This window comes from Sinohyriopsis cumingii, chromosome 19 (genome assembly GCF_028554795.1).
Source record: "Sinohyriopsis cumingii isolate HCF-2022 chromosome 19, ASM2855479v2, whole genome shotgun sequence".
Classification (NCBI taxonomy): Eukaryota; Metazoa; Mollusca; class Bivalvia; order Unionida; family Unionidae; genus Sinohyriopsis; species Sinohyriopsis cumingii.
This window is the reverse complement of record NC_142979.1, coordinates 43,677,718-43,702,549: the sequence shown is the minus strand read 5'-3', so window position 1 is coordinate 43,702,549 and position 24,832 is coordinate 43,677,718. Positions and strand designations below refer to the sequence as shown.

General features: G+C 35.5%; 1 protein-coding gene across 2 annotated transcripts in view; it reads right to left on the bottom strand.

Annotated features, from left to right (window-relative positions):
* Positions 1 to 17,323, bottom strand: part of LOC149775592 (properdin-like) — a 163,460-nt gene extending 146,137 nt beyond the window's left edge. For both annotated transcript variants that reach the window (XM_089943704.1, XM_089943705.1), the window contains exons 1-9: positions 17,213 to 17,323; positions 16,544 to 16,585; positions 15,140 to 15,222; positions 14,838 to 14,906; positions 8,419 to 8,554; positions 7,751 to 7,879; positions 5,876 to 6,046; positions 1,313 to 1,498; positions 837 to 977 (exon numbers count right to left, since the gene is read on the bottom strand). In XM_089943704.1, the coding sequence (XP_089799830.1) occupies positions 837 to 977; positions 1,313 to 1,498; positions 5,876 to 6,046; positions 7,751 to 7,879; positions 8,419 to 8,554; positions 14,838 to 14,906; positions 15,140 to 15,222; positions 16,544 to 16,585; positions 17,213 to 17,240 (985 nt within the window). In that variant the 5' untranslated portion in view covers positions 17,241 to 17,323. The remainder of the gene's footprint in view (positions 1 to 836; positions 978 to 1,312; positions 1,499 to 5,875; positions 6,047 to 7,750; positions 7,880 to 8,418; positions 8,555 to 14,837; positions 14,907 to 15,139; positions 15,223 to 16,543; positions 16,586 to 17,212) is intronic.
* Positions 17,324 to 24,832: the final 7,509 nt, after the last annotated feature.

Here is a 24,832-nt window from a genome sequence, read left to right as displayed (position 1 = left end):
CGTTACCTAAAACATTTATGAACTGACTGCTGGAATAAACACCGTGAAAGATAATGATCATAATGTATGAATATAATTGATCATTTGCGGATGCATTGTGTTAGATATGTGCACAATTTTAGAACGTTTAAGATTAACATTTATTTAAAAGAGACAATGAAAACAGGGCAGATAATTTTAGAATGAGCAATTGAACTGTGATGCAGGAAACGGAAGGCACTGGAAGCCGTGGTGGAACAACTGATATTAAATATTCAATGTATAATTGAATTAGGCTGTATCGTTGTTTGTGCATTCATGAAGCGATGGTGGAAGCAAATAGCTTATAGCGTAAGTCTTCTCTGAGAGAGAGAATGTGTGTCTGATTTAGATTTTTAACGTAGCTTTGACAATTTTCCAATGGTAATTCTAATCATCGGCTCTTAAATAACATAACGCTATGGTATGGGTTTCTTTAGTTTATGGGCCTGCTTTATGGGCCTGCTTATGTGTAATTATTGATTTCCGTTCTGCCAGAGCTAACACGTTTTTAACTTACTTCACTTTTCATGATTAATGTTTTCACGGTTTTTATGTTGGGTTTACTTTGTCGGTTGGTAAATTTAATTCAATCTTTCGATTTTGATAGGATAATAATGGTACAACTTTAAGAACTAAAAGTCAAGAAATGCTTCATGAATAATTATGTCGAAATCGAAACTTATATTCTTTTAAAATGTGTGCATCGTTTAATTGAATGGAACATGGGACCTACGTTGACGTCCGTTAGTATATGCATTTCAATGAGATGAATACTACATGACTATAAGAATAGGGTTATTGGTTACATAAATTACCGATTGAACAGAGTCCACAAAAATGCCTGCAGATGGTCTTTGCTTTTTCCATATCTGCACAAATATCAACAACTTGTTCAATAGCGGCACAGTTGTCCAACGCGTCTACGCAGTGGGTTGATGAAGATCCTGTTGTTGCAGCTGAAAGAATGTGTTCAAAATAGTGTTAATGCCGTAGCTAAAAAAAGATTGGTTCGAAAACATCGCGTAATTAGGATCAAATGCATGCTGTAAAACAAACTGTTCTGTTGACTGATTTTATGAATCAATTGCGTTTTGAAAAATGAAATGGAATAAAAGCTTTTTTGTGTTTTTTTGTTGTACCGCCAGTAATTGGCATAAGAATAACAAAGATAAACGAGGCCGATCATGAAGATATGAACATTTAACATCTGCATCACTATGTTGCGATTTTGTTGAATTAATTTACTTCTCGAATTCATTAAACTCTAAAACTGCTACTGTTCATTACTTACGTGCCGTGGTATATTCTCCACATAGTGTTCCGTTACAAAGTTCGTATTCATACGGATCTCCAATGCAGTAATGCCCATATAGAGATGGAGGGGGATTATTACACTGTCTATATCTTTTCATTAGTCCTACACCACAACGTGAGCTGCACGAACCCCATGCTTGCCAGGCTGACCAGCCACCATGATCTGCGAGAAGAAGCAAAACAATTTCCAAATCACTCAACCTAGCAAGAGACATGATTTGGAAGTATAACACAGTGGATTTATTTTTCTTATCCATACACACATATACTAATTTACGGACAATTTAGTTAATTGATTCCAAGAAGACATGACAGTGACCTGTATATTCGAAACATGAATGCTTTATAATATTATCGGTATATTTAAAGAAAACGCAGTAAAACTCAAAAGAAACACTCATTTCTACATAATGTTTCTGCAATTTACTTAATATAATATTTCACATGTGATTTTATTATTAGTCCATATAGGTCGAACAAGAATAGCGAGTTGGTTGCGAGGAAAAACGTTTTTCCACTAGGTAATGTGACGGGCTTTATTAATTGGGATATAAACCTGGTTATCGTCTATGGAAGGGACAGGCACATTTTATTTTCTTTGGGGAGGCCAAGAAAGCGGTATACGTTATAATCAACTGTTTTGTGGTACAAAAAGACAATGCAAACCATTAACTTGGCTGTGGTAAGCATTGTGTACAATGTATCCCATTTGAAGAAGATTACACTAGGATATAAAACTATGTATGGAGTTCACTAGGGATGAAGTTCACTAATAAGAGATCATGACATTACTTTCTGACTGCCTCACTAAGTTTACTTATGGACACAGTCAAGTTAATATATTGCGGCACGATATGAACCAAAGCATCTACGCACCAATCGTGGCTTGCCAAGAGTAATCAACACACGTTGCTCTGCGTTCATCCTTGGTGTTTATAGCCACGTTGCTCTGCGTTCATCCTTGGTGTTTATAGCCACGTTGCTCTGCGTTCATCCTTGGTGTTTATAGCTTGGAGGTTACATTGTTACAATAGATGCATCTGCCAGATGCAAAGGGTATTATATCTGCTAAGCGAAATCAATTAACTGATACGAAAACTCGTTACGTGATCTGTTAGGTACTCGATATCATGACATTGAATGGAAATATAATATTGAGTGAGAAAAGTTTCATTGGAGAAGCTTGCATACTTTATGTCAATTTGTCCAAGATTACTCCCGAGTATCTTGCTGAATAATGCAAGGAGCAACTTCCTTTCAGAAGCATCAAATCAGACTGCGCAGCGATAGATCATGGTTCATCTACGAACATATGATACGAGTCCGTTTGGACAAAGATAGGGTACTATGTGCATAGCTGTTCGTAGTGAGGTGTAATCCAGGTTATTCGCTTGACAAAGGTTGTCTATCGACTTTCATTGAATATATAGATTAATAAAGCATACCGTTTCTCGTATTGATATTGTGCTAATATGTGGGAAAGAGATATACATTTTGGACTATGTAAGATTTATGGAGTTTGGTTTTAGGACCAGTCAAGACACAGGGTTTCATAGTGGTAAGGTTGGAAGGATAAATCTACATGTACCTCATTGGAAAGAAATTTTATCTGAAAACTGGTCATCAGCCTCTATATTATCTGAGTAGAAGAGGCAAATAAAAAACCTAATGGATCTTAGAAAGTAGCTGCGTATTTAATTCAAAATTCATGCTTTAAAATTAAACAAATAATAATTTGCTTCAAATAGTTTGACCGTATTTGTTCCATCAACAGACTTTCCAGAAAGACTTGCACTTAGCAAATAGAGCGGGAAATAGGGTCGGTTCAACATTGATTTCGACAAACTTTCATTAGATGAGTCTAACAATATAGTTAGCAGCTAATATTATTTCAACGGGAACTGGTGTATGATTTTTTCTGCATATTAGTTTGCATTTGTTTCAAATCGTTAAATGATAATTGTGTATGATGTAAAACAAGTGGTCGAAAATGGCATTTAAAATGAGCAGGCTTAAATGTAAATAAGCTGTTCTCCGTCAAATATAGATCATGACTTCTAGCAATCTGAAAACCTCAGCTAATACTGAGACGCAAATGTATAGTATATCTCCATATACCAGCGCGTTCACATGTCCTAAGAGGCTTTTAATTTATGTCGCCAATGGGACTTAATCTTTTAATGCAGAGCAATGTATTCTTTAGGATTAAAGCAATATTGATAAGCTGCCTTTAGCCTAACGGATAAAGAAATTCATTTCTTGTATAATGGGATCATGGAATTATTCAGTTTTGCACTGAGTAAATATTTACGTTAGATATACACCGAGATTATATATACATTGACAAAAATCACCAGATATTCGCTTGTAGTTCCCTTTACTAGACACGGATGCATCTAAGATCAAGCAGTTGCATGCATGCGTTTACATTTAGTCCTTATCACTGTACTTATACATTTAATTATACGTCTAATTATATACATTTCTTGTATAATTTATTGTACACTGTTTAAGTTCAAAAGAAGAGAAAACGGATACTATTTTGATTGATTTCATGGTTCATGCTCTATTTGGTATCTCTAAAGTACAAATTGTTCTTTAATTATAGTGTAATAATAAACTGTGTATACCGCCGTAATGTTCGTATGTTTTCTCATGAATAATATGTTGTATCGCAATAAAGGTAATTTAGATAGCTAATTAACTTATAAAAGCAATTAATTCAAAGACATTTGCTTATGGGTAAATATTATTCAGAGGGGTATACGAGCATTTACTATCGATTAATGCTTATAATAAATGAAAGTCGATATACGGTGGCTTCATTTATCAAGGATCATATAGTATGTTGGTATGACAACAGCCGCTAAAGTAATAAAAGCAGCACTATGATCAAGGTTAATGCAATCCTCAGACATTCAGAATGCTGCGATAATTATGCAAATGTTTAAATGTATGTATGCTGTGTTATTTTCCTTTCTAAACGTACAATTTCTGTTTCAAGCCATTCTTTAATCCAATAACTCGTCGTAGCTTCCGCGGTCAATACAGATATTATCGACACGTGCCGAATACGAATTACATTGTTGGCATAATAAATATATATATATATATATATATATATATATATATATATATATATATATATATATATATATATATAGTAACACGCTTTACGTAGATCATGAGCCGCGTATTTCACTTGGGGTGGGGTGGGAGTTGTTCATGTTGCGTTTTTAGGATTCAGGCAAATATATGTAATTTTTTTTTTTCAACTATTCGTAGGTCTTTTACATCTTTGTTGTCTCAGAAATTTGGGTTGAAAAATGGAATGACGTATTCGTCATCAAAATATTAGATAATAATCTCTTTACTTCAAATGCTAGACATCGGGATCACGATTGCAGTCTTAGATCACCTGTACAGTGTGTGCTTTATAACTATATGTTTCATTCCGTAAGACATAGAGCAAAACCTCATCCGGCTTGTGGAACACAATTATGTTGTTGCGTATATCTGATTTAATATATATTTATTTTTATTTATTTATTTGCTTGTCAGTTTCAAATTATTTTTCATTACATGCTATTGTAATGTAAAATGTATTCACTGGAAATGATATTTTTCCAGAAAATCAGTTGACCTGAATCATTCTTTCATAAACGCCAAATGTTGACCTAGATCATGACCATGATTCAAAATTAGTAGCAGCCACGTAAAGAATTTCTTTTTAATTTTAAAATGATTGGTTGCTGTCAGGGTCATGATGGGACTACGTATTTAAGATGCAAACAACTTTTATATTTTATTTTTAGAGTAAAATGATTGATTTTTGTCAGGGTATGTTATGCGTACTGATATAAACACGATCACGTGAACCCCATTTTTATTTCGCAACTTAGGGATTTTCGAAACTGCGTCTTAGAATACGATATAACCTGTGTTTTCGAGAAATATTCTAAGTATTAGGTTCTTCCTTTACACTATACAGTGTGTGTTTTCGTGGCCAGTGATGAGAATTACATTTTAATGTTTTTTCAGATTATTTTGATTTTAAAAGATTAATATTTTCTCTAGAAATATTTTAGTGCTCATGTCGATTTCTTGAAAAGACATTTCTTAAAAACTGTATTCGGATTTCCAACGCCAGAGTGTTATTTCTTGTCTTTCTACAAGGAACTGTAGACGATACAACGCCATTCTGAGTACAGTATATGTCCTCGCCTTCCATTTTGGATTCTTCGTCGGGACTCGAACTTGAATTTATTAGAATATTTCATTATTAAGACTTCTAAAATTTAATTCGTGGATTATTCTTGGATTATTTTTGGATTTGATTCTTAAAACAGTAAGTTCTTATTTTTTCATTTTTACAGTATTTTTCAAGGGAAATAAATTATTTGTTAAATTTTCAAAGCTTGTTGTTTTCACTCTTTCTTGTGTTACTGTTTATTCGAGCCTAAACACGTAACATAAAAATGTTAATCACGTTTTAAATATATTGTAGAAATGAACGTTACTATAGGATTCATTTACTCGCCTGGGCATGTTCGTTGGAAGCACGATGTCACTTGAGTAGCATTCCCTGGACACGGATCTCCGCCGTTACTTGGGTAAGGGTTTGAACATGTTCGATTCCTTGATTCAAACCCAAGTCCGCAACTAGTGCTACACATAGACCACGATGACCAAACGCTCCAGCCACCGTCCACTTGTAACATAAATTGATAGTATCACGTAAACGTACTAGATGACTCGTGACAATTTATAAATGTCAATAAAAGAAATTATTACAATAAATGTCGTAGCAAATATATAAATAGAAAATATAAATATAGATTACATTCGTAAGATATTACAATTATATCAGAAGTTGTAAAATATATACTTTGATGAATACATAGTAATGTTTGTTTAAGCAACATTTCAATGTTTATATTATACTTAGTAGAGTTCCATTGAAAAATCGATGTATATAATGGTATTTAATAAAGATCGTTTCATTTTCAACAATTAAGAACAAGGCAGATTAAATTATAACAAGAATCTTAATAAAGTTAAATGTATATATCGAATATTTTGACATTTCTGTCTGAGTGACAGCGCTTGAAAAAAAAATTGAATTTGAATATAGAATAATTGATTACCATAGAAAGTTCTTGAGAAAAAGAAGAGAATTTACTTAAATATTTTGAAAACAATGAGGTCACAAGAGTTCTTTATTGGTATATAAATACTTCAAAATAAAACATAGCATGTTACCATTTTATATTGTTACATGAAACTGATCATCTTTTCGTATATTCCATAAAGGCAATAATTGAATGATAAGCACCTACTCCTCGCAAACAATCACAAAAGAGTCGAATTCCTATCAAGCATGTTATGAAACAAATAGTAAGTCTTATATTCATCCCGCAAACCATTTACATTTCACTTATTTATAATCGAAACTTCACATCGTTAAAAATATATAAGTGTTTTAGATGATTATCAAAACTATAGCATTGGTGGCGCTAATATTCCAAATCCGATTCCAATTGTTGAGCTAGGGAAGGATAAGGAAAGTCGAAGCAGATCAAATTATTGCATTTTGGCATAACGTATATTTCACTATGAAGGTTAACCATGACATGTGTCAGCAGTATATACAAAAGAAAAACCTTTTTCAATCAACCTATGACGGAAATGCAACAGTTACTGCTGTATATCTAAATGGATGTTAATTAGCACTATCGCGGATTAATTAACAGTAGTAATATGGAGCTACCTGGGGTCAAGCGGGAACAATATGCAGTATGTTTACTGATGGAGCGATCTGCGGCCAAGCCAGAACTTAAGATTGAAGCGCCATTGTTTAATTGTTAGAAAAATGTTGCCACCAATGTGACTACATTATTTCGGTATTAAAACGTGTTGACCTCAATAATATGGGTGTACTTTGGGAATCTACAGGACTTAAGATTATGCAATTGGTTTATGATGAGTGCAGTTGGAGTGTCTATGTGTTTACGGTTAACGTTTACCATGAGATTTATCATGGTCACACGTATCTATACAACGTGCTTCATAACAGAGTTTCTTGTCTACGAGAAATGGAATGCATTGTTATCCTATACACAAAAGAGCGTAACGGTAAGTCCAAAAGACACCCCAAGAGTCCATATTACTAAGGTCAAACACTTCTAACAAGGTATTAGTGCAAAAGCAATGATATTTTCCCATTTGACTGCAAAATCTAATGATAGGGCGTAATGTTAATTCCAGTTTTACCCAGGTCGCTTCTTATTACTACTAATAATGCAAAGCCAATCTAAATTTAAAGAATCAAGATTCGTGTATTTCCGTGTTGTTAAGTATAGAACAGTCATAATCTTACAAGAAGTTCATGTTATTATAAGATAAATGCACTAACCGAGATTGCATAAACCGCAATATCTTTTACAGATCGTCTTCGCGTGGCTAATATTTGTACAAACATTTTCCAATGTATTTAATCCAATACAATCCATCAGCTTGTCTGAACAATCCACACTGCTGATTCCTGAAAAAAACACATGAAAAATGAAAATGATTTGATCGTGCTACAATTGCATTTTTATTTAGGCAGTTGTCGTTATTGTAAAGTTTCAACACAAACTTTCCGTTGTTATTACTTGATCATGAATGGGTTCATTCACTTATGTGACTATATTTTAATTGTTAATGTTTGATCCTCTGTAAAAAAAAATGTTTATACTTAACATCTTTCACAAATTTGTTCATGGTTGAGCTATATTACTGGTCAAGCATGCATACTATTAAGTCATCAATATAGATGCATGTGCATCGTTTTCACTTAAATGCCTTCACTAAAATAACTTTTTCGTAATAATTTGGTAATATCTCCAAATTGTATTAGAGTCATAAATACAGTATTATCTTTGAATGATAGAGAAAAATCATTGGTATATTGGTATATCAGTCTCGTTAAATACGGAAATCATCATTATCATATTTGGTATATCAGTTTCGTTAAATACCTCGATACAGGATTGCCTACCTATATGTAAGTGATTATGTTTTGTATTCTTAAACATTTACCTCCGACGTGATCGGTTGCAAGCTCGCAGGCATGTTTATTGCATCCATGTGTTGAGCAGCACTGGAAACATTCTTGGGTATCCCTAAGATCTACATTTCTGCCAACCAGCGAAAACGACTGTGATGACGGACACCTCTGTTTTAAAGAATGCGACATTTTTATTTCATATTAATCCTCTTTAAATTACCTCTCATCTCACTTTCTTTAGTCTTAAACTTCCAGTATTTTTATTGAGAAATTATAAGCAAAATCCAAAGGAAAAGCAAAATAATTAGTGCAAAAGATGAGAAATCATGCTAATCACTATATTTCAAAAATGAAGTCTTACGCATGTTAATTGTAGTTTTTTCACGCAAATAATGATCATTATATACTTACATTTGTGTCAAATCACATGCATTCTATTCATTAAACTTAGTGATATTTTACTTATATCATAATTATTCTTTATAAAATTAAAATTGTATATGCTATAGATATATTTGAAACCTGTGTAAATCATAGATAATTTTCTTAAAATAGGAATTAAAGGAGCACTTCGAGGAGTCAAGTAAGTAACTTTGGGTGTAAAATGTCCCTAAGGGACTTAAAGAATTTAACATTAGTGTATTACTTAGGAATTAAAAGATTTCACTTGGGAAACGGGAGGGTTACAAGGAGAATTTAATAGTGGCCACTGACATTACATTTCCTTCTGTGCGTGTATATATATATATATATATATATATATATATATATATATATATATACATATTTGTTTGCTGAGTCTGAATGTACTTTTGAATACATATGTATTTGAACGCTAGTCCGTAGGTTTAAAATACGTCTATTGACTAATGTATCCCCTGTCCAACGAGAACCCACTTTAACTAACACATTTATACAGATCAACATCCACAAACCACTGTCCAACTCTCAGTTTCATTTAAAAGCACCCATACATACTAAGGAACACACTCTTTCACTAAGCAGCACGTATTGCAAAAGGGCATATATAAGATTGCTTTTCATACCACAATCTAAATAAATCTAACCCCAAAATGGAGTGCAAAGGTACAGTAAAGTAGGAATGTATACGCAAGCACACTACACATAATCATATACTCTCAAGGGTGGCGTATAAGGAGATAAAATGGTAAATAACTATTTCACACTTACACTGTCTGTCGCAATGAAAAACAGAAGAGTAGACGCTGTTTAAGTATTATGTTGTGGAAGAAACAATATACAAATGCACATACAGATATGACAACAGATAATTTCAAAATGATTGAGAAGTATCCATGCTTCTCCGTGACCTAGCCAGCCCTAAAAATACTCATTGACATTCATGACATTATAATGGTCTGTAGACAAACACTCGCTTGTATCGACCTTGTCTCCTTACGTAACCTCTGTCTTCCATAAAACATTTAATTTATTGTAATGGCCAACGATAAACTCGCATCAGATAGACTACTGAAAATGACTTCTCTTCAGCCCACATTTCTCTTTTCTTTATAATGTATTGCACATGGGGCAAACAAACCTCTACCCATAGTGTAAGCCCGAATTGACGTTGATTTATAGCTTCCACAAATATAAATTCATGCAAAATATTTTAGTCAGAGCGAGTTCGCTATCTCAATATCGGAAAATAACGTACGTAAGACGTATTATGTGTTTATACATTTTCCCATTTATGCTCGGAAAATTAAAGAGTCACAATCGATCGAACTACCGGTCAGAGTTTTAGTGAGAATTCCTCCAACAAGACCGCTATGAAAACCCAAGGCTATTCACGTGTGTATGTACACACACACACACACACACACACACACACGTGTGTGTGTGTGTGTGTGTGTGTGTGTGTGTGTTGTGCGTGGAGTAAACATGGTAAACTAGGTTGAACACGAAGAAAATTTTGTGTTTTAGTGCGCCTGCGGCGGAAATGTTTTAGACGCATAGTGAGAGTACAGTTACTGTTGCCCTAACAGCCTATCGATGGCTTCTTCAGCTCCACGCAACACTTTTTCAGGTAGAATATTTGCCTTCTCATTCAACAGTACTGCAGTTACTTGCGGAGCATATTAATTTTAAAAATTGAGAAGTAAACGTTAGAAGTTTACAACGCCGCAAAGAATGAACACAGACTAAACATTCCGTCAAAGACCCAAGTACGGCTCACTCGACTTAAACTGACATAACAGCAGACAATTAAAAAGTATGTAAGTTAACCTTGATTCAGAGATTTCTCTTATGTTTGCATCAAACTCAAAGTCTGCCCACTAATCTACATTCTGCTGGAATATTTTTACCCGCAGTTACAAATTTACAGCTTTCAGAAAACGTCTAAAACTTTCATTCTAATCTGGCAAAAAGAGTATTCCATCCAGTTATATAAACTATTCTGACGTGAAAGTATACATTGAATCCTTAATCATAACAGTTATTCTTCTATCTATGTACGCTAAGTTCACAATGAGTCTAAACATACAAAATCGGTTTTCGATTCCAATTTATGAAAATCACAGTCAAACCTCATCTACTCTTGCTTTAATAACTATGTTAAACAGTGGCTTTTAAGTTACTTTATGTGACTAATACCTGGACAAAGATATGGTTTGAGGAATATAAACAAAACAAATTCAAGAATTAGAAAAATCGTTTACAGTTCAAAATATGAAAGCATTTATGTAGGCAATCACTCTTCACGTTACGTTTCGGTAAAGATAACTGTGTACATTATATTGAATGCATATCCATTCTTCTATCGTTATGGTAAAATATCATTGCAATCTAAATTTGCTACAAACATCTGTTGGAAATTATAGTACCATCTAGAATTCCACATCATTAATAATCTAGAGATCTGTATAAAGGTTTACAGACGCCCATCATTTTCTCATAGTAACGTAAATGAAGTCATTTTCCATATAACAGCGAACCGCTTTGCTGCAATATAACATTTGCACAGTCTTCTGCTTCTTTCTGCCATTGAGGGCCAAAAAAATACCGTCAGGCAGATATGCCGCAAAGCTCATTTCTTATGGAATGCGAATCTTCGCTTGATTCAGTTTTTACATGGAAAGATGAACTTTTATTGCAAACGCCTCAGTTGCCTGATATGTACACATTACTCTTGTGCACGATTTATAAATACTCAAACCTCTCGTAACTTTCATTTGAAACCGAAACGGTTTATTTAGATTATCTTCGCAAGTATATATATATATATATATATATGGGCCCCGTTACGGATCACTGCCGTCTCACCTCTGTCTGAGTAGGTTCGAGTCTCGGATTCAGCCAATGTGGGTATGTGAGAAAGCTTGCCAGTAGCTTCCCGTGGTTCTTCCCTGGGTTTTCCAGGGTGCTTCCTCCATTAGTTATACTGGCCGCCATGTGTAGCCTATCGTGTGCTGAGAGATGGCGTTAAACCTTACAGCAACAACAACAGCAACAATATATATATATATATATATATATATATATATATATATATATATATATATATATATATATATATATATATATATATATATATATATATCACTAATAAAGGACAAGAATGGCATTAAGGAAAGATGGAAAGAGCACTTTAGTCAGCTCCTAAACATGCCCTCATCGGTCAGCCAATCTGTTCTTGACCAAATACCCCAACAGCCAACGCACGACCAACTGGATATTCCACCAACGATGGAGGAGTTGAGGAGGGCCATTAAACAAATTAACTGTGACAGGGCACCTGGAAAGGATGGTATCGCAGCGGAGGTGTACAAGGCTCTCAGTGAACAGACTCTGGAGGCATTCCACGATGTGCTAATCAGCATCTTGACGGAAGAAGAGATGTCAAACGACCTCCGGGACACATCAATCATGACCGTCTATAAAAATAAAGGCACACGTGTGGACTGCAATAGCTACAAAGGCATCTCCCTGCTGTCCATAGCTGGCAAAATACTTGCTCGCATCATCCTCAACAGACTTATTGCGGCAGTGTCAGAAGATAACCTTCCCGAGTCTCAGTGTGGTTTTCGCCCAGACCGCAGCACCGTTGACATGATCTTCGCAGTGAGACAAGTCCAAGAGAAGTGCCTTGAGCAGAACATGAATCTGTATGCTGTCTTCGTGGACCTGACAAAGGCTTTTGATACAGTCAACAGAGACGCACTGTGGGTAGTACTCAACAAACTTGCTTGTCCTCAGACGTTTACCAACCTCATTTGGCTCCTCCACGTTGACACGACTTGCAGAGATTCTCTCAGACGGTGAACCCTCTGAGAAATTCCCAATATCTAATGGTGTCAAACAGGGCTGTGTACTTGCTCCGATACTCTTCAACATCTTCTTCACACAGGTACTGTTCCATGCCATCCGTGACCTTGACATTGGCATCTACATTAGGAATCGCCTGGATGGATCAGTGTTTGATCTCCGTCGCCTAGCTGCAAAAGCAAAGACGCTAGAAAGACTCATCATTGAAGCACTCTTTGCAGATGACTGTGCCTTCATGGCCCATGAAGAGACTCACCTACAGGCAATCATGGACAGATTCTCTGAAGCCTCCAACTTATTTGGACTCACAATCAGCCTATGAAAGACAGAAGTCCTCTTCCAGCCCGCCCCAACCACTGTCCCCTCACAACCCTGTATCACCATTGGCGACACGCAGCTGAAGAATGTAGACAGTTTCAAATACTTTGGCAGCACAATATCTAGTGACGGCTCCCTGGACAAAGAAATCACTGCGAGGATCCAAAAAGCCAGTCAAGCACTCGGACGACTTCGAACCAAGGTTTTGCAGAACAAGGACATACGCCTGTCAACAAAGATGAAAGTGTACAATGCAGTTGTCCTCACGTCTCTCTTGTATGGCTGTGAAACGTGGACACTCTACCGAAGACATATCAGTCAGTTGGAACAATTCCACCAAAACCCCCTGAGATCCATTATGCGGATCAAGTGGCAGGACCGAATCACCAACCAGGAAGTCCTTGACAGAGTCAACACAACAAGCATCGAAGCCAAACTAACCCAGGCCCAGCTTCGTTGGACTGGCCATGTCATCCGCATGGATCAAAGCAGAATCCTAAAGCAGTTGTTCTATGGCGAGCTAACCCAGGGAAACCGAAACCAAGGCCGCCCTCATAAGAGGTACAAAGACAACCTCAAGATGAACATCAAATGGACAGACCTCCAACTCCGCCAGCTCGAGCTCGCTGCCTTAGACAAAAGCCATTGGCGAGCGCTGACCAGAAAAGCCTGTTCCATCTTTGAGCATGACCGCCGCCAGCGTCTTGCTGCAACTCGGGAGAGACGTCACAGAACTGTATCACAAATACCACCAACCACCGCTGTCCCATGCCCCACCTGCAACCGCCTGTGTGTATCGGAATTTGGACTCAGGAGCCACATGAGATCGCACAACTTGTCTTCCTCGACTCGAGATACTACCATTAATTAATTAATTATATATATATATATATATATATATATATATATATATATATATATATATATATATATATATATATATACATTATGAGGCAGAATGGTGTATTTTACATGTACTAGACTCATGCTGAGTTTCGTGGAATTTTCCATTTTTCATATTATGCGGTAAAGTTATAGGAATTACGAGGGTAGTAAAGGAATGGTAATCGTTTCTGTAAGACTTTGATGGGGAAGTGTGTAAGGTATTTGCGTCATTCATGTGCGTGTATAATTGTGTACTTCCAAGCAACGTGTTGGTGGCATAGTGGGGAGTATTAAACAGTAGATCACTATTTAATGTAGATGTAATATCATATTTCCCACTATACATCCAATCCCATTCGAAATTCACGTTGACCGCAGACAGTCTAACAATGTTAAACTTATGGATTTTTAACATTAATTTTCTCTAGACCATATACATTTGCAGCATGTCAGCCTAATGTTAATTTCTCCTTATAACTCATAATACCATCCCAATGTCAAATTCCCCTTAGGCCCCATTATGTCCGACATGTTAACTTCCTCCTATACCCGATAGGGCCAGTTCCGTTTAATTTCCCTTATACCCCGCAAATTGAAACATAGCGGTATAATAATAAACTCCAATTATGCTCCATAATTCCATGATTGAATTTCCAATGGGATTAACATTTACCATCCATAAATGTATTAGTCAAAGAGCCATTCTATACTGCTATTGAGCATGACATTTGGAAAAGGAAGCAAATATTCCAAACACATAAAGTATCGTATATGATGATACGTATCGTATATGATGACATGTATATATGCTCGATGATACGTATATATGTATATGTGTGTATTTAACGTTTCAAATGCTTAACTGAGGCTTTGCATGAATAATTTCTAACTACCATGGGCTAGTTTATCGCATATTTGAAATAGCATTCGAATGAAGAGTCTTGAAATATTATTTTACCTCATTTTCTTCGCAACCAAGTGTGTATACAGCGGCTGATGACGTGTGACTTCGACGTATGAAGCAACTCTGAAGTACAATTATACAAAATTTATTTTTCTTCTCTTGCCATACACCATATGATAACTAGTTATAAATAGCGTTATCAGATTCATCTCACATATCACGAAACTGCATAGGAATGATACTTTAGAGTGCAACTTTATTGAAAACTGATACAACATTACTAATGACAGCTTTATATTGAGACAAGAGACAATGATCGAAAGGTTATGAAGTTATGGTGTAAAATAAAGATTTACCTGGCTCGAGCCACACTCTACTATGTCGTCACAGTTTTCAGCGTCTGACATTTCTGAACACTTAAAGCAGTTCAAGCCTGCATCTACGTAGAAATAAAATCGATATTATATATTATCTAAATTCAAAGATTTGCACGTATTTTTTAAATGAACCATGCACAAGCCGTACACGACGATTAATCATCTCCTTTAATTTATATTAAGACATATTCTATACATAAATTTGTATACTTGGATATGTAGAATAAGATAAAATGACTTGTATATTAGGTTCTGATGTACGGTTAGTTTTAATTTCAAATCAATTTGCAAAAGATTAGAGGTAATGGATAAGACTTAGCAAATAGAAACCGGTTAAATGAGTACAACACTTTAAGAGGTCAGAAGTGTTCCCAAACATTGTCGTTGCTACAAATAAGATGTAATTTAACACGTAATTTGTAACTGACTTGTCTTTTTTGCTGAATGTCTTGTATAGATCAGCAAGCAAAGTCACGCGGTCATATGTTGAAAACAAGTAACATAAATGTTATAACAAAGGAGATAGAAGAAAGCATGGGTTGCAAATCATTCAAACTTCATGTTATAAAAATCTTTATTTTGTTCACGTATTAATTATTTGCTCTAAGTATCACAATCAGAAATTGGCCCTTTGTTGGAAATATGCTTCACCATCCAACCGGACACACGTCATTTTACCTACACATAATGTAAATGAAAACCCACGGAATTTGACATTACAGCTATAATTGTTGTTATTGAAACGTTTTTACTCGTTGACTAAAACCATATGTAATCATCCTTAGTTTGGTTATTCGTATTTATATTTGCACATTTTGATTTTAAATCAAGAGTTAGTTAAATTGAAGTTTCGAAATCTAGAAGGGTTGTCCTAATCTAAATTGATTGTCTTAATCTTGACAAATTTGCTTCACATCTCGTATGGTTACAAATATTTCAAGCACATCTTGATTTGTCTAAACTTGTATTTCATGATTTGTTTATACTGTGATCGATAGTGTGCATGTTTGTGTAAAACTTTTTATTGTATGACGGATAAGACATGCAGCCTATTGATGACTTGGCTCTGAAAAATAATTCCGATAAAGAAACCTAGATGTTATTAGGTGAAGGTAATGCCTTACAAAAGAAAAACGTAAAAGCAAATAAATCTTCATTTCTGAGCTATACCAACTTAAAAAAAGAAATTTCATCAGAAGGAGTACATAAACAAATAATTTGTAGGAACGTCATTTGGGCACACCTGCGATGTTTGATACATTTAAACAAGCATACCATCTCAGTGATACAGTTCATATCTTCAAACAAATTCACACAATCTATCCCCATAAACCTTTTGATTATATTAGCTGAAATGAATATACATTTAATGAATAGACTTACCAGATTCACTCAGAGCAGCAAAAAAAAATAAACAGGCAATACCTGGAAAAGAATCAAAATAGGGTATAATACTTTATATTCAGATTTCAAGAACATTATGTATCTGCTGTACTCCGTTTACTTATAATACGCAATTTGATATTACCATTTAATCTACTAGTAAATCTAAAATAACTACCTCACCATTCAGTTTGATAAAAACTAACGTGCAAATTGTATAATAAACACATCCCAATTATCGCTTCATAATATTGTTGTCAGCTTAACGAAACCGAGTAATTAGCACATACGGTACAGAAGTCGTTGTTTCCCATTGGACTTTTGTTAGAAATTACCTTTGTAATTGACAATATTTTCACAAATCAAAGGATTCACGTATTGAAAGAATTTAATTCCTGACAAAAATACTAACAGGCACGTACTTCGAATGAGTATGTATGATATAAGATGATTATGTGGTAATAGGGCTTATTCGAGCAAAGCTAAATATATATGGCTCAGAGTGGTATAATTATTTAAGAACCTACAAGCGGCATATTTTTTTCTTAATGTACATGATCTCACATCATTATAATATGACAATCTCCTTCATAGCACAAAACATAGTATGTGCATGTAAACCTGTCTGATGATGCGATGCATACGTGTACATTCAGAAAAAAAGCTTACTGGTCTTGATCCTTTCCATGTCGTCCATTTCTCTTCGTTGCACTAGTGTCCAACACCGATCCTTCGCTAGATAACATTAATGTTGCGAGTCAAGTATATTCGTGATCGGGCAACACGTATTTCACCTCTCGTAGATAAATGATGACATTGTGAAGGTAATGTACTGCCATATACTGACCTATTGTAATCATTCCTATCCATGCAACTAATGTTTATTCAAATTGTGCAAATGCAAGAAGCCCACATTGCAATAGTAACAATTATAAAAATAATAACAATACAATAACAATACAAATAAAAATGGTACTATAACTACAACCACAAATGTTACTACTATTACAACTACTACTGTTACTACTACTATTACTACAACTACTACTACCACTACTGCTACTACTACTACTACTAATAATAATAATGGTAATAATAATAATAATAATAATAATAATAATGTCACTTTAATAACGGTAGTACTGCTGTTGATAATAATCATTTGACATAACTTGTAGTAGTTAGATTCAGCTTCCTCTCACATTTCAGCATGAAGATGATGCCGATGGTGGTAATGGTGGTGATTGTCTTGATGATGATTGTGACAATTAAATGAAGAGATAAAATTGTAACTATTCAACAGGATGAGATTCGTGTAATGGAAGTTGACATTGATAAGGTAATGAACTGGGATAGAGACACAAACGTTGTTCTGCCAACTTCGACAAGGCCCACACAAATCATAGGATCAGATCAGCTGCCTTATAGACACCATTATTGCATCTCACTGGTATAAAACACATGTCAACGCCTTTATTACAAATCTCTAAGGTAGATATAAGAAATAAGCAGAGGTCAATTTGATTTTACCTGCAAACGACCTCGAAGCACGTCCGCGTTGCTTAACTTGGTGCATCTGACTATTCTAAGGTCGATAAAGCATATCCCACCCTGACCTCGCGAAACGCCACTGCTGTTTGGTTGCAAGATAAATGAAATGCAGAAGCAGGCAGACCAAGTACTGCCCCCATCTCTCTGTACATCCACTATCATATTACACATCATATCCTATTCATCCTCAACGACGTGATGATCTGACACAAGGAGATATTGGATAGTTTCCTGCATAACACAAAATCCAACGGCTATTCACATCGTATGCATGAAGACAATATCCAAAACAGTTTTGGAGGCAGATGTATGCAAAGGGTATGAAACAAACTTTCGCTAGCCGCACGCCTCCGCTGTCTCGCCCTTGATCTGTACCCAGCCAGACCCGACCTCAGACAACTATAGGTTGGGCGCGTGACGCTTGCCTTTTTTTCAAACAGAGTTGGATCGCTCTCTTTCAAACAAGTGAGTGTGCAATCCAAACTGTCACAAAGAGGTTTCAATTTTCATTTTGCCAATATACTCAGCTTTAACTCAGACTAGGCAAAGAACACGATTTTCAACAAATCCGAACGCGCATGCAGAAGCGAACGGTTAATAATGTTCGGAATCTACAATCTCTGAAGCTTATATCCAAGACTTTTTTTGTTAAAACTGCCACCGACAAGCTCTGACCCATTCTCAACCTCAGTCGTCTAACCCAGTTCATAATTCATCCGACATTTAAGATGCAGACAGCAAGAGCAGTCAACCTTTCATCTGACTGATCGAATTTGTCATTCGTCGAGATCTGAAAGACCTGTATTCTCACGTTCCCGTCCGTAGTAAATTTCCTGCGGTTTACATGTCGAGAAAATCATATTTCTCGCACTTTCTCGCCTTAAACATAAGTCCACGATCCTCTACGAAATTACTCTTATGTCGTATCTACCTCTATGGCGGAGTATTGATTCTACATCCTCCAGAAACATATGATCAGATCAATTCGAGTCAAAGGAAATAATAATCTCATATCCTTGTCCCATCATCTTGGCTTTCATATCATTTGGAAAGTATGTCCAACCCATTACATGTCCAGCCCATCATTTCGACTATAAGGTATGGAGTTTTTCACACGCCTCAATTTGGTACACCTTCCCCACCTTCGGTTTTTCGGTTAGTTTCAATTTTCGTCCTTGCAGAATCCATTTTCAACACGAAATGGATCACAACCAGGGAGTCTATGTGTCTCCTCGGATTCTTGCATGCAACAGCGGATCTTATACCGCTGGGTCGCCTCTACATATGCCTTTTGCAAATGATCTTGCTATCCCAGCACACCCCGTCCCGATTCCACTCCATTACAGGATCAGGGGAACGAGCGTGAAACAATGATTCCTGGCCCAATGACTCACTCAAGGTTGGCTCACTTCACAAATGTCTCTCAAACAGTTGCGTTCTGGGGAGTTCATATGTTTCCAGACTTCGACATTTTCAATGACTAGTGGGGACCCGGAAACGCATGGCTCCACATCAATCTCTATCATTAAAGACTTTGAGTTCCGGAGCAACATCTCATTTACACTGACGAACCTCCTTAAATAGGGCGGTAAAAAATCTCCCCAATTCTGCATTCTGCTCTCGACCAGACCACACCATCTCAGATAGCCTCGGACCCATCTGTCCCATCCTTTCCGGAACCGTCTTCTACTGCACCCTTAGTACCTATCCGGAGAGCTTTACTGACGAAACAATTCAACCATTCAATCACCCAAAAATATGTGCGAACTAGAAATCCATAACATTCTCAGGATGAGTGCAGGGTCAAAACAAAATCGTCCATTTAAGTAGATGAGAGGTTCATTTCGGTATTTGAGGATTACTATTAAGAGCTATTATTCTATGACATCAGACAAATGACCCCGTTATGACAGGCAAAGGATCTTATTCATATTAGTGACCACTCGGACTTGTCCAACTTTTACAAGCATAGGCATAAATCACTTAAATTGTCCCTTACGTGGATAATTTCCTTGTTTCTGAATTTGCTTAATTCAAACTAATTCGACAACAACTAATTAAAGACAACAGGGATGAAACGTTCCGTATAAATCTCCAAACCGGTAATGTACTGGTCTGCACTAGTTCGAGAATAATATTATAGTCAAAACATGAGCACTTTACATTGCCAATGAACAGTAGTCAGACGTGTTAATTCTCCTTTACTATATAAGTACGACATGACACACGTCTGCAGACTTGATATTTCAACAAGAAGATAAGAAATAAGAAAAACTATAAAATACGAATGCAATTCGATCGTTCAGTTCTCTCCTTAGATACATCTTTGACTGCGACTAAATTTAACAGCGTACCCTCACGTGACAGATCACGCTACTCATTATAATATTTCAAAATACATATTCATGTGACCTAACTCATCCAAAAAGAATTGATGTAATTCTTCTAAGATTCCACCTGACAAATTGGAAAAGGTAGAACCTCTTAAACATGTTTGCTAATAATTATATTATTAGTAACTGTCAAGAGGTACATAAACATATATTTATAGATCCTACGCAATTTTGCGATCATTACTATCCCTAAAACAGACCCTAGTCACTTAGGTAAAATCTGACGTTAATCTGTACAATTTACAACACGAATGAACATTAAAAAAATTATATAAACTCATGTACTAGGAGTTAAACAAAAATAGATATATATACCATTGTTTTGATCAGTCTGTTCGATGGTCCTTATGAGGCAAACGGGTTTCGTCGCCAGTGGGTGCAGCCGGTAGGAAATCAGTCATCATACGACGTCACTCCTGTATTGGTACAACCCAAGAGGCTTTGAAACAGGACCTGATACGCTCACACATAGATTATCTGAGGCACATTAAACCAGTGTGTGGAACTCAAAGATGCCTAGTTTTCCTAAATAGAATGACATAACCCCTCAACAATTCTCATCGTGCATGAAGAGATTAATAAACACAGCATAATTTGACATAACTAGTAAAAGTCACCACATCAAGATCTCCGCTCAAGAAATGAGAGGACATCGGATACCTCACACAATCAATATTCTCTAGTTTATCTACAATATGTGGATCCACAGCCTCACACTATAAATCTGGTTGACCCAGTCTAGGTTGCGGAAACGGCTACCATACCCGTTTGCCGTCAGCACCACCTCCGCAAGGGCGCCCTGTGCAACTTTACTGTATTTGCTTGGGATATTTAAGTGGCAAGAAGATCCCAGTATTTCGTCTTCCAAGAAATAAAAACAATTCGTCAAGCTCATTAGCGCTCTTTTAGACCATAAGAAACCTTTTACCAATCTACTTATACATGTTAATGCGATCAGTACTTGAGATCTCATATAGGTGAGTGAGATATTCGATGAGCCTTTCATTAAAACAGCAATCTCGGTTGAATTTGCGTTTTCAAACATCAGTCACATTGTAATGAAGCAGTGTTACAGAAAGGATGCGAATTACATATGTTAATTACTTGAGAAAAGAAACATAGCTAAAATCTGTATAAGGGTAAATATGGTCACTAAGGGATGCCTGATTTCATCGACTTTATGTTGTTAAAAGCAGATCCAGACCAGTGTTATTGTGGATTAATAATTGAATAGGAAGATATATATGTATTCAATATGGGAAAGACTGAGTCCTGCAAAGGACACATGCATATGCAGAATGATGAGATGACATTTCGCTTCTGAGCATACAAGGATTGGTAATTGGACTTTAAAAAAGCCATTCTAATACGGTACTAGATGGAATCGGTGATAATTTCCAACTATATTGACGACCCAGTTTCGTTCATCTGAGATAGTGTCGATCAATATGCTTCAAAAAGTAAGACTTTTCAAAGTTCTAAATGCACACAACCGGCTTCTAAACCAATGTTTGCTTCGTGGACCGTGCACCTGCAGAACATCTTTGAAAGCTGACTGATCCATAAGCATGTTTAAATCTTACTAAGGTCTTAAATAACTACGATATGCTACTTCGTGTGAGGTTGCTCCGACTTGTGTTAAATTACTGATGTTTTACACTGCTACTGATGTAGGCAATATGTGAAGAAAAAGTGTAAAAACAAGAAAAAAATCTTCACAAATGTGGTTTCGTTCCTAATGTGGTCATGAGGATTTTCAGTTTGGAGTTGTGAGCCATCAAGAATGATATGTAATCGGCATAATGGCATACAACATGATTTACATTTTGAAATTTTGAACCCCTTTTCTTATAAAAATTTCTAAAAGCTAATTTAGGGAAAATATATTGACGTTTAATAACATGTTATAAATTTTCATCCTTAATTTCATAGCATAAAGTTTGATGTTCAAGCACTGCTAGACGATTTTCGGCCATGAACTACACCCATAGCTCTTACAAAGTCACGTTGGAATCTATTTATACCCCAATGAGCTTCCGTTTTAAAATAGAATATGTTTAGTATTAGTAGTAGCAGTAGCAGTATCATAATAATAGCTTTCATACAACTTGTATCTTTAATATCATTGAATATAAAGGATAAAGATAGGTAGGTGACCATTATACCTAAATTGGAAAGGCCATTCATTACACCACACTTCCATCTGATGCTATAAGAATTTTACAAGTCAAAATGCACGTACTCGTTACATTCCCTTTAATGAAGACTTCACTGATAGATTCTTAAAGTCTCACTAAATGATGAAATATATTTACAAATCGCATGCATCCACTTTGCAGGTGCAATTGTAGTTTCTTGTATCCTACATTCTAGAATAAATATTTGATATAAGCATGGTTACTGTTTTCCCTCACGGTCAAGTTGGTATACTATTGTGTATTAAAGTTACTCAAGGAAGTATAGTATTTATTTCAGTATTGTTTTATAGCTGTATATTTATTGCTTATACATGTGATTTTCACATAATTTCTTCAGGTATTAATATAATATAATGTTCGCGTGATATACTGGGCATGTTGGCAGAATTGATCAGATACAGTTACCGATTCTTCTTTACATTATTTTACCTTCTTGTAATGTATTCATCTTTTTAGCTTTTGTTATCGAATTTAACTATATATCAGGAAAGGAGGTAAGGAATTATTATGCATTGTCACTTGTCAAATTTCCTAAATATAGTACGCTTTCCAGGGCTAGTCAAACAACTTTGTGTTGTTTCTCATGACCGTTTAAATGAGTTTCAACGTGGAACAAATAATATACTGTTCTTCGATGATGTTCCCTTACAAAATGTGGCAGTCTTCTCTACATGCCGTGTTAGCTGACTGAATTGTTACGTGCTACACAAACACCCACTCATAATACAGTTTCACAGACTTTTTATTACCTTTGAATACTATTTTTTGTGCAAAGTTCATTTGGATAACTGCATGGTTATGGAGTCTATTAGATTTCCAGTATCTTCTCTCGCGGGATTGTGTAATGTACTGGTGCTTAATACTGCTTACTCAGGTCATGTGGTTGGATTTACATAGTTTAGTTTGATGATTGCGTGTTAGTTCGTGATAACCTTTATTGGTTGCCTCAGTAAATTTATATAGTATCTCAGTAAATTTATATAGTATTACCACATAACCCTTCACTGGAATTAATAGATTGTAATGTTTAGTACTAGTAAGAACTAAATGTAGCATATTCAACTCGTGAATGTTTACGCCCAGAACAGATACAAGTAGACAAGATTAGAATCAGTGGAGAAACTGCGTGTAAAAGTGATTCAGATATTTTCCTTAAGTGGATATAAGTTTTAAGTGGCTGAAGGCAGAGACGGCATAACAACATACTAGCATAAATCAACGAGGTGTCTACTTTCAAACCAGTCAGTTTATACACATTGTTTTAAGTGGGAGCAGTGTAGTAGTGCAGTTGTTGTATCAATAGTGTTGGGTTTTCTTATTTTCTTCTCCTAGAGAAATTAGTGGCTTTTGCAAAGTTACAGTATTATGTAACATTTTTACTGACTATCATCAGGTAAATATTCTAATACATTGTATAAATTTCCAGCGTAAATATGAACGTGTTTGCAAAATTGGTTTAGACTATTATTACATCATTCAACAGAATACCTTCAGTAAACTATAGTTCTCAGTTAAATTCTTCTTAGCAAATATAGCATATATTTATATTATGGATTATATATGCTGTACAAGTGTTTTTGCAGTTTCTGTTTGCTTTTTTGGCTGCTTGTTTATATATTGATAAATTGGAATCTTTAGCAAAATCTCAACAATTATATATCTTTTTTGTACTGATATAGTTTCTATTTCATTGATTGCTGTTATGGAACCATGCACCAATTTTTACTATCGTTCCCTAACAATACAATATTTGTCGCGAAAGTTTTCCTATACGATAGCTGATGGTATCATTATCAGTCCATGAGGAAATAATTGGACTTTTGTAAAGGTGGGGCTAATTATGGTATGATTAATGTTCTCTGTTATATATAAGGCAACCATCAAAGTGCCCATCTTTATCTGTTTACTGTATGTTGCTGTATGCTACAAAATTGGAGTTATGTATATGTTCTTCAAAACCATAATCAAATTATATTTAGTGATGGGAAACAGATTTAACTGGTTGTGTACAGGCACACAAAAAAAAAACGTTTTCTCAATAACACATACATTGCAGATGAAAAGCAAACTTCAGCAACTGTAATGGGCTCCATGACAAGATTCATATTTTCATAAAGGTAGCTGTATCATCGGAGTTCTAGCTTATA